This window comes from Salmo trutta, chromosome 14, assembly GCF_901001165.1.
Source record: "Salmo trutta chromosome 14, fSalTru1.1, whole genome shotgun sequence".
Classification (NCBI taxonomy): Eukaryota; Metazoa; Chordata; class Actinopteri; order Salmoniformes; family Salmonidae; genus Salmo; species Salmo trutta.
Genome location: NC_042970.1, coordinates 39,847,216 through 39,862,723, shown reverse-complemented (window position 1 = coordinate 39,862,723; position 15,508 = coordinate 39,847,216). Strand labels below are relative to the sequence as shown.

The window sequence follows — 15,508 nt, the reverse complement described above, 5'->3', positions numbered from 1 at the left end:
TGTTAGCAAAAGTGCACTGCAGCAGACAATTAATGCAGCTTTCAAAAATGTATTATTGAAATTTAGCGAGTTAGCCTAAATGTTTGTGTAGCCCTTAAAATGAATTAAGTGTGTGTGTGTGTGTTTATAACATGTAGTGTGCCCAAGATCACCAGCAGGAATGGGGCTACCAGTGACTACTCCAGTTTGACAGACTCACAATTCCTGTTTGGATCCCAGTTTTGGCCTGAAAACTCTCAGGGCATGTCACAGGACATGGGCTTTTCAAACAGAATATCCGGTAGCTCACAGTCGCAGGAGGTAGGTCTATTAGCCCATATTTTCTTCAACTTGTTAAACCATCTCATTTTGTCATCATGTCCACCTTTGTGCCACAGTCCTGAGCTCAGTGAATGCATTTTTTTTGTTGCTCACAATATGCAGTATCCCATTCCTTTATAATACAACATTTAGCAATTCACTTTATCAGATGAACTCCAGAACAAACTCAAAACTGTCAGAGCTTTTCTTTGTTTTATGATGAACCAGCCATTGTGTTTCAGGCAAGTGAGCCAAAGATTTTAAGCAATTACCATTCCAAACCATTCCTGTTCGGAGACGGAAAGGACAAAATGAAGGTGCCAAGCTTTACAAGTGGCAAAGCAATTGGCATACTGGACAGGTTTGAAGAGGACAAGAAAAAGGCAAAAGAAAAGTGTGAGAGGTAGCTATGTCTCATGAGTGTTACCTGTTTCTGCAGGGATTTTATTCTGAAAGATACAAACAATATGGTATTTTCTGGTTTAATTATTGTCCTGTCTGTTTTATCAGTGACATTCTCACCTCTGGATTTCTACAATTTTGTGAAAAACTTGAAAATGTAAGTGAACAATCCATAATAATACATTTTTGCAAAATGGTACTGCTGGTCTGGTACTCATTTTCATAATAATGATAAACCCTTATGCTATGTGTGTTTCAGATTAAGCTCTCTGTAAATCACATTGATGAGAGCACTACAACAGGCAACAAAGATTTTGCAGATTTTGCAAAGACATGTGGGTTGCTTTGAACAATTTCTCTCAACTTCTATTAGAATCTATTGTGCATTGCTCATTATTAACATGTTTGTGAAGGAAATCTCTGGGAATCTCTGTTTATAATCTCTGGGAACAGTAGATGGTGCTATAGTTCAGTAGTGAAATGATGATCTCACGCATATATTTTATTATAGAAATATTTGATCTAATACCTCGATTTTGAAATTATGATGAATGAGCCGGTCTCTTTGGCTATAATGGGCAGTGTGTAGATAGGTCTTGATTGCTATGGAATGGATTGTGTATTCATTGGGGTTACCTTTTAACATCTTTTACAGTGCAGCAAAACATAGCCAGTCTGCAGGATGGCTTTGCACAGCAGTTTGAGGCCTTGCTGAATAAAGTGAGCTCACAGAATCAGATGCTGAAAGAGATGGAGGACAGAGTAGCCAAGGTGAGGACAGGTGGCATTTATAACTCTGTATTGTCAAGCCTTCGTCCTGATGTTGAATTTATACTTAATGAGGGTGTGTGGGGTGAGAGTGGGATACCAACATATGACTAGTCTCTCGTGACAAACAAAACATTAGTTGGCCGGCACACAAAATATTTGATTCTGGGTGCTTAGAATACTATTTGACATACTTAATGTTGATAATTTAATGTTACATATCCATATTTGATTTTGATGTCTTTGCTATTAGTCATATATTGTTGTCTTCTATTCTGTCCTAGACGGGTGTGGCGACTACAGCACTCAGCTCCCACATGCAGGGCCTGCAGGAGAATCTGGAGGTCCTGAGACATGAGCAGAGCCGAGATCAAAGCATGTTAGGAGAAGCCCTGTCCCTTCTAAGCACCTTGATTTCCCAGCACGGGTCCGAACCACTCCACACACCTGTCAGGGTGACAGAAAGCACGGTCCAGACATCCCCAGGACTGGTAGAGAGCTTCTGCCTGGTGAGTGAGGAGAAGAGGTACTTTGAAGGTGTACGTCTCTGCGCTGCGACAGCGGTCACTGCGCCTCGTAAAGCAGTGGCATCATGTGGTGTAAGGGAGACGGGAGGAGAGGCAGCAGGGCGGCTGCACCCTGCAGATAGAGGAACCAGAGGAGGACCCTCAGAGACATGTGACCAGGGCCAGGCCGCAGCCCCCAGAGCTCTGTACCCTCCTGCGATGATGGGGGAGGTGGAGGAGGATCAGCTGGAGCGGTGTAGCCAGATGGTACTGGATGAGCCGGCTAAGACTTCCTGGCAGGGGGTGTACCCACACCCCACACGCTCTACCGCTGTGACTCATGGACCAGGAAGAGGTGCCGCAGCCCTACACTATCCTATGCAGGGCCTACAAGACCCCAGCACATCGGGGGGCGCTCCAGCTCTACAGTTCCCCATGCAGGGTTTTCAGGACCCCAGCAGGGCCTACGCGCTTCTACAAGATTTGACCATTAGGAGCACCCGCACCATCATGAACCCCCACTGCGACCCGGAGCAGAGCAGCCAGCCTGACCACAGTGAGCCTGCAGCGGTCCCCTCAGAGAGCCCCAGGGGCAGGAGCACCATGACTGGACGTAGGTTCACCCAGAGAGGCCAGGGACAGAGGAAACAGCCCTTCAGAAGCAGGAAGAGGGCACTAATGCCACCACAGACCAGGAGTAAAGGTCGATTAGTGGGCAGGGGTGGGGATGAGAACCGACAGCCCCTCCAAAACCAAAGGAAGCAGGGAGCTGGATCGACTGGCAAGGAGCAGCATGATCCCAACAGGATGGAAATGGACACACTCATACCAGAAGCTCAGAAACGACAGCAGGACAAAGAGAAAAAGTCTAACAAAGCCACCGGAGGCTCCCGCAACCCTTTCAGCTTGTGGTCCCAGGAAAGTAACAGCTCTGTGTACGGGTCCACAGGGAACAATGCCAGGCCCGCCTGGGAAAAGACACCATCGCCACCTGAGCCCCAGGCTGTCTCAGAGAGAAACAAAGGCTTATGGCAGCTGTTTGACATGAACTGTGATTCTGACTGATGTCTGAAGGGGAATCAGGATGTCAGTGTAGGGAGGTATTGAGGAGGGAGTTGTTTGACAAGCTGTTGTTGTGTTTGCTTGACCTCAATGTAATTGGTTTTGACAACAAAATTCACCATCAAAAAATGTACTTTTTCATCGATTCCCTATGTTTGTGTTTTAGTGTTTTCAAAACCCTTTACACTGTTAATGTTACATCAGACTTTCCCATTAAGATTAAACTACAAATGAATGAGCTACTGTTTCTGAGTAAATTTTGGGGCACATTGTGAGATAACATGTACAGAAATCATGCCCACAAAAGAATACGGGATGAAAAGAGGAAATTAATTAGTAATTGTCAGACCAGATTTATAAGTAAAAGTCTGATGGTGTTAAAAGTCAACCACGAGGGTGCCAGGCATTATTACACTTTCTGCTATGTTACCAATACAACTTTCTACATGACGGTATAATTGGGGGTTTTGGAGGTTTTTATAGCGTTTAATTAAGGGACATCTCTTCTGTTGGCATACAGGAGAAGGGAAACTCCTAACTAGGCCAACACATGCCAGTGCCACGTGTAGAATCCTCTCTCATCACCTCTTTTTGCAATTCTAGTATCGTACACTAGCTCCACAAACACATGCTTACGCCTGAGCAAAGACTCAATTTAATGTAAGCCTTATTTGCATGACAAAAATATAATCTTGAACAAAGGTGTAAAGAGCAAAAGCAAAATGGAAAATTGATATAAAATAACTTGATTCTTTCCAGTATTCTAAAGATGAGGCAGAGGCATTTTACAGCAACATACAAAACAAAATCGCAAAAGAATTATATTTACAAGCTATATTTCAGTGTCACAAAACCCACTAAGGTATGATATACAGATACAATGTTTACTTATAAATGTGCAACTCGGTAGGTCATATACAGTTCAAGACAAGGGCAGAGGGTTATTTTGTGCAGTGCCCCACTCAGGTCAGGGCTTTTAAACACCAACTGTGCAATGTCTGTCAACAAGCACCACCAGGATCAGCCAGCACTACTGCATTGCTGCATTTTGACTCCTGGCCCACAGCAGCAGAAAGAAAGGTCTTGTTGCTCAATATTATCAGCTTTCAGAATACATAATTATAGCCCAAGGTACTCTTAGCTAAGAAGGGGTCATTAGACCTCAGGGCAGGTGAAAGTCACTGAGTTACTAGGTCTGCGGGGGGAGACATGAGCTCCCGTGGATTGAGGCTTGCCACCAAGCAGACGTCGTAGGCATCATGCATCAGAACGCGGCGGGCCACAACGGTCCAGCGGTTCTCCCACGGGTCTAGTTCCAGGATGTCCTTGATTATGTCTTCATGACGATCTGAGGGAGACAGGGATTAGGATAGGCCAGGAATATAATTGTCACTATTGGAATCACTTTACTGACAATATCATTTTTTTTCAGAATAACTTGTGGCAAGTTTGCGACCACATGGCGTAGAATAGTGGCATTTTAAAGTGGTGTGGCAATCAAATGAAACAGCATTCATCTACACAGTCAACTTCTCTACTCCTTAAAGGGACAGGTCATCTTTTACTCAAACCTGTGCCACGTGATGTCACAGTTTTGTAAACAGTGGAAAGGAAAGTAGGTTTAGTCAGAGAGGAAGAGGCAAGCGAGAGGGATAATTGGGCCCAATATCTGTCTTCTCCAGTAGGTGGCGTTTTTTTATCCTTATTTTTTACGCTCACCAAGCGAGGACTTTTTGTTTGGAGGTCAATGAGAGTGTCCAATTAGGATTCCTTATTTGCTACATGTGGCTTATTTTATCGAATAGAAGTTTCATAATGCTTAGGGTGTTACGAGTAATGATATAAGTAAGACGTGACATTTGAGGGAAAAAAAACTTATTTTCATCGTTAGAGCGGCCACTTGAGTATCTGGGCAATATAATGGATCATCTGTGGTTTAGTTACCCGCCCCCTTGTAGTATCCACAGACATAAAGCTTGCCCCCCACCACCGCGGCGTTGGAGGCATTGCTGCGTAGGGATAGCTGTGGAGAGGGCATAGTAGGCCCATCCCTCCAGAAGTTTCCATCAGGGTTGTAGATTTCCACAGCATCAAGGCAACGACGGGACTGTCCATGATCAACCCCCTCACAGCCGATACCTCCTGTTAGAGCACAACTGGGTTGGTACTGGAACATTCATTACTTTGTGTTGTAAAGTGCCACTTTAAAAATAACTCTTGAAATAGGGTTTTGTCCAAACATACTGTTTATGTTGGGGGTTTCACTAGGACAGAGTTACTTAATCCTGGTCCCGGGGACCCAAAAGTGTGGACATTTTGGTTTTGTCCCTAGCACTACACAGCTGCTCAACTCATCATCAAGCTTTGATGATTTAAATCATGTGTGTACAGTAGTGCTAAAGCAAAAACTAAATTGTGCAACCCTTTGGGTCCTCAGGACCAGGATTAGAAACACTGGTCTAGGAAAAAACAGATACTAAAGATCAAATTATGAGGAATAATCACTGGTTGCTGATACAAAGTGACCATCGTCGTCATGACCATCAGGAAACTAATGAGAACAAATGGCCAATTGTGATATTTATTTACTTAAATCTCACCCATCACATAGATTTCTCCATTGAGCGCCACAGCACCACAGCGATACTTGGAGTACTTCATGGGACCAAGCTCTGTCCACTTGTTTGTCTCAGGGTCGTACTCCAGCAGACGGTTGCTCAAGCGGTCTGGCTCGTCGTCCATCCGCCAGGACTGCCAGGGGAAGTGACAGGACAGGTGCAGAGTTTAGAGAAGGAAGAGGGGATAGAGAGCGGGCTAAGAGTAGCACACTGACACAGATAGTGTTTCTCTCTGCTGTCAAAGCTTTGCAGCCTCAAGCACAGTGTGTACATAAGTGAGAGTGAGGGACTCCAAAAATACATAGGTGTTGTTAGATTGAATTAAACAAATGTGAAATCCCCCCTTGGCCTTCCTGCCCGCACATTGTGTGTGTGCACGCACGCACGCACGCACACACACACACACACACACACACACACACACACACACACACACACACACACACACACACACACACACACACACACCAAATAGAGTCTAACATTCACAGGCTATTCATCTACAGTACCAGTCAAAAGCTTGGATGCACCTACTCATTCAAGGGTTTTTCTTTATTTTTAATATTTTATACATTGTAGAATAATAGTGAAGACATCAAAACTATTAAATAACACATATTGAATCATGTAGTAACCAAGGAATGTGTATATAAAATATATTTTATATTCTTCTACAGTGAGGGAAAAAAGTATTTGATCCCCTGCTGATTTTGTATGTTTTCCCACTGACAAAGAAACGATCAGTCTATAATTTTAATTGTAGGTTTATTTGAACAGTGAGAGACAGAATAACAACAAAAAAATCCAGAAAAACGCATGTCAAAAATGTTATAAAATGATTTGCATTTTAATGAGGGAAATAAGTATTTGACCCCTCTGCAAAACATGACTTAGTACTTGGTGGCAAAACCCTTTTTGGCAATCACAGAGGTCAGACGTTTCTTGTAGTTGGCCACCAGGTTTGCACACATCTCAGGAGGGATTTTGTACAACTCCTCTTTGCAGATCTTCTCCAAGTCATTAAGGTTTCGAGGCTGACGTTTGGCAACTCGAACCTTCAGCTCCCTCCACAGATTTTCTATGGGATTAAGGTCTCGAGACTGGCTAGGCCACTCCAGGACCTTAATGTGCTTCTTCTTGAGTCACTCCTTTGTTGCCTTGGCCGTGTTTTTTGGGTCATTGTCATACTGGAATACCCATCCACGACCCATTTTCAATGCCCTGGCTGAGGGAAGGAGGTTCTCACCCAAGATTTGACGGTACATGGCCCCGTCCATCGTCCCTTTGATGCGGTGAAGTTGTCCTGTCCCCTTAGCAGAAAAACACCCCCAAAGCATAATGTTTCCATCTCCATGTTTAACGGTGGGGATGGTGTTCTTGGGGTCATAGGCAGCATTCCTCCTCCTCCAAACACGGCGAGTTGAGTTGATGCCAAAGAGCTCCATTTTGGTCTCATCTGACCACAACACTTTCATCCAGTTGTCCTCTGAATCATTCAGATGTTCATTGGCAAACTTCAGACGGGCATGTATATGTGCTTTCTTGAGCAGGGGGACCTTGCGGGCGCTGCAGGATTTCAGTCCTTCACGGCGTAGTGTGTTACCAATTGTTTTCTTGGTGACTATGGTCCCAGCTGCCTTGAGATCATTGACAAGGTCCTCCCGTGTAGTTCTGGGCTGATTCCTCACCGTTCTCATGATCATTGCAACTCTACGAGGTGAGATCTTGCATGGAGCCCCAGGCCGAGCGAGATTGACAGTTCTTTTGTTTTTCTTCCATTTGCGAATAATCGCACCAACTGTTGTCACCTTCTCACCAAGCTGCTTGGCGATGGTCTTGTAGTCCATTCCAGCCTTGTGTAGGTCTACAATCTTGTCCCTGACATCCTTGGAGAGCTCTTTGGTCTTGGCCATGGTGGAGAGTTTGGAATCTGATTGATTGATTGCTTCTGTGGACAGGTGTCTTTTATATAGGTAACAAACTGAAATTAGGAGCACTCCCTTTAAGGGTGTGCTCCTAATCTCAGCTCGTTACCTGTATAAAAGACACCTGGGAACCAGAAATCTTTCTGATTGAGAGGGGGTCAAATACTTATTTCCCTCATTAAAATGCAAATCAATTTATAAAATTTTTGACATGCGTTTTTCTGGATTTTTTTGTTGTTATTCTGTCTATCACTGTTCAAATAAACCTACCATTAAAATTATAGACCGATCATTTCTTTGTCAGTGGGCAAATGTACAAAATCAGCAGGGGATCAAACACTTTTTTCCCTCACTGTAAGTCGCCACCCTTTGCCTTGATGACAGCTTTGCACACTCTTGGCATTATCTCAACCAGCTTCATGAGGTAGTCACCTGGAAAATATTTCAATTAACAGGTGTGCCTTGTTAAAAGTACATTTGTGGAATTTCTTTCCTTCTTAATGCGTTTGAGCCAATCAGTTGTGTTGTCACAAGGTAGGGGTGGTATACAGAAGATAGCCCAATTTGGTAAAAGACCAAGTCTATATTATGGCAATAACAGCTCATATAAGCAAAGAGAAACAACAGCATAATTTCTTTAAGACATGCAGGTCAGTCTATAAGGAACATTTCAAGAACTTTTAAAGTTTCTTCAAGTGCAGTCACAAAAATCATCAAGCGCTATGATGAGACTGGCTCTCATGAGGACCGCCACAGGAAAGGAAGACCTAGAGTTAACTGCTGCAGAGGATAAGTTCATTAGAGTTTCCCAGTCTCAGAAATCGGAAAGCAACTGCACCTCAGATTGCACCTCACAGAGTTCAAGTAACAGACACATCTCAACATCAACTGTTCAGAAGAGACTGCGTGAATCAGGCCTTCATGGTTGAATTGCTGCAAAGAAACCACTACTAAGAAGGACACCAATAAGAAGAAGAGACTTTCTTGGGCCAAGAAACACGAGCAATGGACTTTAGACTGGTGGAAATCTGTCCTTTTGTCTGATGAGTCCAAATTTGAGATTTCTGGTTCCAACCGCTGTGTATTTGTGAGACGCAGAGTAGGTGAACGGACAATCTCCGCATGTGTGGTTCCCGCATGGAGGAGGAAGTTTGATGGTGTGGGGGTGCTTTGCTGGTGACACTGTAGGTGATGTATTTAGAATTCAAGGCACACTTAACCAGCATGGCTCCCACAGTATTCTGCAGCAATACGCCATCCCATCTGGTTTGCGCTTAATGGGAATATAATTTGTTTTTCAACAGGACAATGACCCAAAACACACCTCCAGGCTGTGTAAGGGCTATTTGACCAAGAAGGAGAGTGATGGAGTCCTGCATCAGATGACCTGGCCTCCATAATCACCCGACCTCAACCCAATTGAGATGGTTTGGGATGACTTGGAACGCAGAGTGAAGGAAAAGCAGACAACAAGTGCTCAGCATATGTGGGAACTCCTACAAGACTTTTGGAAAAGCATTTCAGATGACTACCTCATGAAGCTGTCATCAAGGCAAAGGGTGGCTACTTTGAACAATCTAAAATCTCAAATATATTTTGATTACTTTTTTGGTTACTATATGATTCCATATGTGTTATTTCATAGACGTCCTCACTATTATTGTACAATGTAGAAAATAGTAAAAATAATGAAAAACCCTTGAATGAGAAGGTGTGTCCAAACTTTTGACTGGCACTGTATATCAAACCCCTTCTCTTTAGTCCATTACCTGTGGAGTTCGACCCCCGAGCACGTAGAGGCGGTCCTTCAGTCGGACCACGCTGTGATAGGCCAGCGGTATGGGTAGCGGGGCGGCGCTATGCCAGGGCCCACCCTGCAGGGACCAGCGCTCCACAGAGTTGGTGATGAGGTACTGGTTTTTCAGCTTCATCTGGCCTCCCAGCAGGTAAATAGTATCACCCAGCGCCCCCAGAGCGTACGAGTCACGGTACTCTGCTGAGCTCAGGTGCTCCCAGGTTCCCTGGGCCTCCACCCTGTACCTGAGGAGGACAACAAAACCAAAGTCAGGGGCAGGGGTTAGGAGATTCATCCTATTGTAGTGAGACTCCACCATGCTAAAATAAAGACAGGAATGCTATAAAAGCCCATTAGGCAGGACTCTGGTCTGGAGTTACTGACAATCATTCTCATACTGTCACTTCACCTGGCCACACAGTCCACCTGGCCACGCACTCCACCTGGCCACGCAGTCCACCTGGCCACATACTCTACCTGGCCACACACCTCACCTGGCCACACACCCCACCTGGCTACAAACGCCACCTGGCCACACACTCCAACTGGCCACGCAATCCACCTTACAACGCACTCCACCTGGCCACGAACTCCTCCTGGCCACGAACTCCACCTCGCTACGCACTCAACCTGGCCACGCACTCCACCTGGCCACGCACTCTACCTGCCCACGCACTCCACCTGGCCACGAACTCCACCTGGCCACGAACTCCACCTCGCTACGCACTCCACCTGGTCACGCACTCCACCTCGCTACGCACTCCACCTGGTCACGCACTCCACCTGGTCACGCACTCCACCTGGCAACGCACTCCACCTGGTCACGCACTCCACCTGGCCACGCACTCACCTGGCCACGCACTCCACCTGGTCACGCACTCCACCTGGCCACGTACTCACCTGGCCACGCACTCCACCTGGCCACGCACTCCACCTGGTCACGCACTCACCTGGCCACGCACTCCACCTGGTCACGCACTCACCTGGCCACGCACTCACCTGGCCACGCACTCACCTGGCCACGCACTCCACCTGGTCACGCACTCCACCTGGCCACGCACTCACCTGGCCACGCACTCCACCTGGCAACGCACTCCACCTGGTCACGCACTCCACCTGGCCACGCACTCACCTGGCCACGCACTCCACCTGGTCACGCACTCCACCTGGCCACGCACTCAACCTGGCCACGCACTCCACCTGGCCACGCACTCCACCTCGCTACGCACTCCACCTGGTCACGCACTCCACCTCGCTACGCAGTCCACCTGGCCACGCACTCCACCTCGCTACGCACTCCACCTGGTCACGCACTCCACCTGGCCACGCACTCCACCTGGCCACAAACTCCACCTCGCTACGCACTCCATCTGGCCACGCACTCCACCTGGCCACGAACTCCACCTGGCCACAAACTCCCCCTCGTCACGCACTCCACCTGGTCACGCACTCCACCTGGCCACGAACTCCACCTCGCTACGCACACTCCACCTCGCTACGCACTCCACCTGGCCACGCACTCCACCTGGCCACGCACTCCACCTGGCCACACACTCTACCTGGCCACACACTCAACCTGGCCACACACTCCACCTGGCCACGCACTCTACCTGGCCACGCACTCCACCTGGCCACGCACTCTACCTGGCCACACACTCAACCTGGCCACAGCACATAAACAGTATGCCATTGACTGTTACTCTCATCAGTGACCATTGTTGATGATCTCATTCACACACAGAGCTCATGATACCATTCTTCCAGATTCCTACCTGAATAACTCCACATTCCTGTTCGTCTGCCTGGCCATTTTCCTCACCCCTGCCTCCCCGGCCACCACAATCTCGTTGCCTTCGGTGACGACCCCTGCACACACGAATCCCAGAACGTCTCCATAGCGTGGGGATGTGATGTAGTGGGTGTGGCCCGTGGAGGGGGCGTAGCAGAAGCTGCGTTCCGAATAATTTCCATACCGTGATCGGATCCCTCCACCCTCGTTGCCGATGCAGAGCAGCAGATCCGTGGTCTCCATCCCATAGCGAAGCTTCAGTTTACGGGGTGAGGAGGCCGGGTGCATCCCTGTGGCCTCCAGTGCCTCCTCCATCATCTCCAGACACTCTGCATCCGCCAACAGAGACATATTCCTCTTCATAGCCTCCCTCAGGTAGTCAGGGGCCACCAAGGCGAGACGCACCTTCCTCAGGAGCTCAACCAGGTGTCTACTCCGCCTGTCCTCCACCCCATCCCCCGGAGTGTCCTGTCTGACCCAGCGCAGCACCACGTCCAGGATGGTCTCCTCCCGCGACACGTTGAGGTCGTCGGAGCTCAGCAGCGCCCCCAGTTGGTGGGCCTCTAGTTCCAGAATCTCCTCGCTCATACACACCTGAACGAAGTGCGTCCGCAGGTATCTCTGGGCATGGTCGGCCAGCTCCTCGGCTCCCAGGTCGCGGGAAAAGTAGTACACCCCGAGGCAGTTGGAGGCGTCCATGTTCTCCCTCATGTGGCTCTGGCAGTGGTTGAACACCTCGTCCATCTGCAGGAGGAAGGCAGCCACCGAGACCCCCTGTACATTGGCGTTGTTGAGCGGGAGCTCAGAACAATACATGTAGTTTAACAATAGACCCAGGCTATCGGCTGGGGTGTCACGCAAAAACACTTCCCTAGTACTACACTCCCGCAGGCCGCAGGTGAACATAACCCGGAAGTAAGGGCTGAAAGCTGAGAGGACCACCCGGTGGCAGGGGAAGCTGATGCCCTCAGCCACTAGCACCACATCTGTCAGCTTCTCTGTCTCCCTCATCTTCCTCAGCTGGTCCAGAAGACCCAGACTGTGTTTAGCTCTCAGATCCATTTGGATCGAATGTCTATTCAGGAGTAGTAACAACTCAGAAAAAAATTAATAAAAATAAAAATAGAATAGAAATACATCAAATATAAATAAATATCTCTAAGTGGCAGTGTAAACAAGGAGGATCTTTATCTGAAAAGGAGAGAAAGAAAGAAACACAAGTTCAATGTTGATCTGATCAAGCCCAGTAGATTGTTTACGTTCATGCTGAGTAGATTTTTGTTGTAATCTAAGTCACAGTCACTATCTTCAATTTTGCAGTTCTGACATTGTTAACATAAATCTGTAAGTATGAAGAGTCATTCTTACTGGAATTCCCATTACCCACATTGACACTTAGACGACAATATAACAGTACAGCAACAAAGGCATGGCCATGCCTCGCCTGCCGCAGTGAAACCAGGAATCCATGTTAAACAGGGATATGTCATCAAAATCATCTCCCACCATGCATCGTTACTAAACTCTTTCACCCCCATTACTGTTTTGCGCTTTGATCACACAGTAGCCAAGCCTATGTCTTCCTGTCCTACCATTCAGTGGGAATCCTCCAATTCCAGTAGACCGTCATGTTCCTCAGCCAGCCAGGCTGCAGCAGTTCTTGTTAATGTCTGAATGCATCTGGAATTAGGGTCAGAGATAGACAGGCGGCCTAGCAATCCCCTCTGAAACACAGTACTGTTTACCCTCCCCTTCCCTCCCTGCCTGCCTGAATGCCCTGGCCCTCTGAGCTGAGCACAAACCTTAAAATAGACTGTGATATGGCCAATGGAACGGCATGCATGTAAGGGCGAGGGGAACATTTTGGTTTTACCAGGAATAATGTCAGGAGACTCACACATGATAATGTTGTGTAATGTTGAGCAATGCTCATGTCGAATTTCACAAGTATAATTGCTATTATTTTCTATTGCTATATTTTGGGGGTGTCTCGATCACGTGTAGGCTTATGAATCTGTGGAATGGCACATGGGACCAGCTTGTGGCTTGGATTCGAATTTCATGACATCACTCTCTACAGACATTTTAAATGATAATAATCATACTATTCATAATAATCACAATAATAAACAATGATGCAGCTGATACTTTGTTCATACCAATCAAAAAGATTGATGTTAAAATATTAACCTGAGGTGGTGTAAACCATAGAATAAGTAATTGAATAGGACCTCTATAGTGTAAACATCCCTTATGACCACAACAGCTATTTCAAAACTAAAACCGTTTTAGTGAGGGCATTTCTCTGTGATATCCTGTTTAGCCTTTAAATCAGAAAATGCTATATGTACTGTATGTACAGTGCCTTCAAAAAGTATTCACAGTCCTTGAGTTTTTACACATTTTGTTGTATCACAACTTGAATTTAAAATTGATCAAATTTAGTTTTTTTTGTCACTGGCCTACACACAATACCCCATAATGTCAAAGCGGAATTACGTTTTTTGATATTTTTACAAATTAATTAAAAATGAAAAGCTGAAATGTCTTGAGTCAATAAGTATTCAACCCCTTTGCATGGCAAGCTTAAATAAGTTCAGGAGTAAAAACTTGCTTAATAAGTCACATAATAAGTTGCATGGACTCACTCCGTGTGCAATAACAGAGTTTAACATAATTTTTTCATGACTACCTCATCTTTGTTCCCCACACATACAATTATCTGTAAGGTCCCTCAGTCAAGCAGTGAATTTCAAACAGATTCAACCACAAAGACCAGGGTGCTTTTCCAATGCCTCACAAATATTGGTAGATGGTTAAAAAAAAAAAAAACAGGCATTGAATATCCCTTTGAGCAAGTTATTAATTACACTTTGGATGGTGTATCAAAACACCCAGTCACTACAAAGATCAGTAGCGGTGCATGGGTAAAATCACTGAGGAAGCCAAGCCAGTAAAAAATCCATATTACAACCTGTAGTGATAATTGTGTTGTTTGCTCTGCAACCCATTTGTTTATATGGCATCCTGCTGTACAATAAGTCCATGACAACAAAAAGACAAATCCAAACTGGCCTCCCTTGAGGGAAGTTTTGCTGCACCAGGACAACCCACAGTTGAGCTCAGCTCAACGTTGATTGGCTAAATACATATATTTTTTATCGAGGGAGTCCAAATGCCTACTGGTATCAATCAATCAAATGCTACGGCCGCAAGATTTCATACTCCAGAAAGCATCAGATACATGGGCTACACATACTGAGACAGAGGGGCGCTGTTTCCCTCGCTCGGATGATTTCTCTGGTGAGATTCAACCACTTGCGAATTGACGGAAAATTCTGAAAACATAGAGAGAGACTTACCCATAAAGACTCAGAGCTGTAATTGCTGGAAAAGGTGCTTCTATAAAGTATTGACTAAGGGGTGTGAATACTTATGTAAATGAGATATTTCTGATATTTCATTTTCAATACATTTGCAAAAATGTCTAAAAACATGTTTTAACTTTGTCATTATTGGGTATTGTCTGTAGATGGGTGAGATTTAAAAAATATATTTAATCCATTTTGAATTCAGGATGTAACATAACAAAATGTGGAATAAGTCAAACACAAGCAAAGCAAACAACAAATGCATCCAACAAGTTTGTAGAGATGTAGTCTTTGCCCGTTAGGAATATGGGACCATATACAAAACTTTGGACAATTTTATTACACATGTAAGTGAATTTGTCCCAATACCTTTTGTCCCCTAAAATGTGAGGACTATGTACAAAAAGTGCTGTAATTTCTAAATGGTTCACCTGATGTGGATGAAAATACCCTCAAATTAAAGCTGACAATCTGCACTGTAACCTTATAGTCAGTGTGTCATTTCAAAAGTGCTGGAGTACAGAACAACAAAACATTTGTCACTGTCCATAGCACGCAAGTATGAACACCATGGGACCACGCAGCCGTCATACCGCTCAGGAAGGAGACACGTTCTGTCTCCTAGAGATGAACGTACTTTGGTGAGAAAAGTGCAAATTAATCCCAGAACAACAGCAAAGGAAGATGCTGTGAAGATGCTGGAGGAAACAGGTACAAAAAAAATAAAAATCCCTCCAATTAAAGCTGACAGTCTGCACTGTAACCTTATAGTCAGTGTGTCACTTCAAAAGTGCTGGAGTACAGAACAACAAAACATTGGTCACTGTCCAAATACTTTTGGGGTGCCTTCAGAAAGTATTCACACGCCTTAACTTTTTCCACATTTTGTTGTGTTACAAAGTGGGATTAAAATGGTTTTTTTGTCGTAATTGTTTTGTCAACGATCTACACAAAATACTCTGTAATGTCAAA

General features: G+C 45.6%; 1 protein-coding gene across 1 annotated transcript; it reads right to left on the bottom strand.

The window, feature by feature from the left end:
* Positions 1-3,670: 3,670 nt before the first annotated feature.
* On the bottom strand, positions 3,671-12,904 carry kbtbd12 (kelch repeat and BTB (POZ) domain containing 12). Its single transcript, XM_029775798.1, has 6 exons — positions 12,758-12,904; positions 11,149-12,356; positions 9,351-9,621; positions 5,639-5,789; positions 4,983-5,180; positions 3,671-4,386 (listed from the first exon to the last, which is right to left on the bottom strand). The coding sequence occupies exons 2-6, from the start codon at positions 12,225-12,227 to the stop codon at positions 4,217-4,219; spliced, it is 1,869 nt and encodes a 622-aa protein (XP_029631658.1). The 5' UTR covers positions 12,228-12,356; positions 12,758-12,904; the 3' UTR covers positions 3,671-4,216.
* Between the last annotated feature and the right edge of the window lie 2,604 nt (positions 12,905-15,508).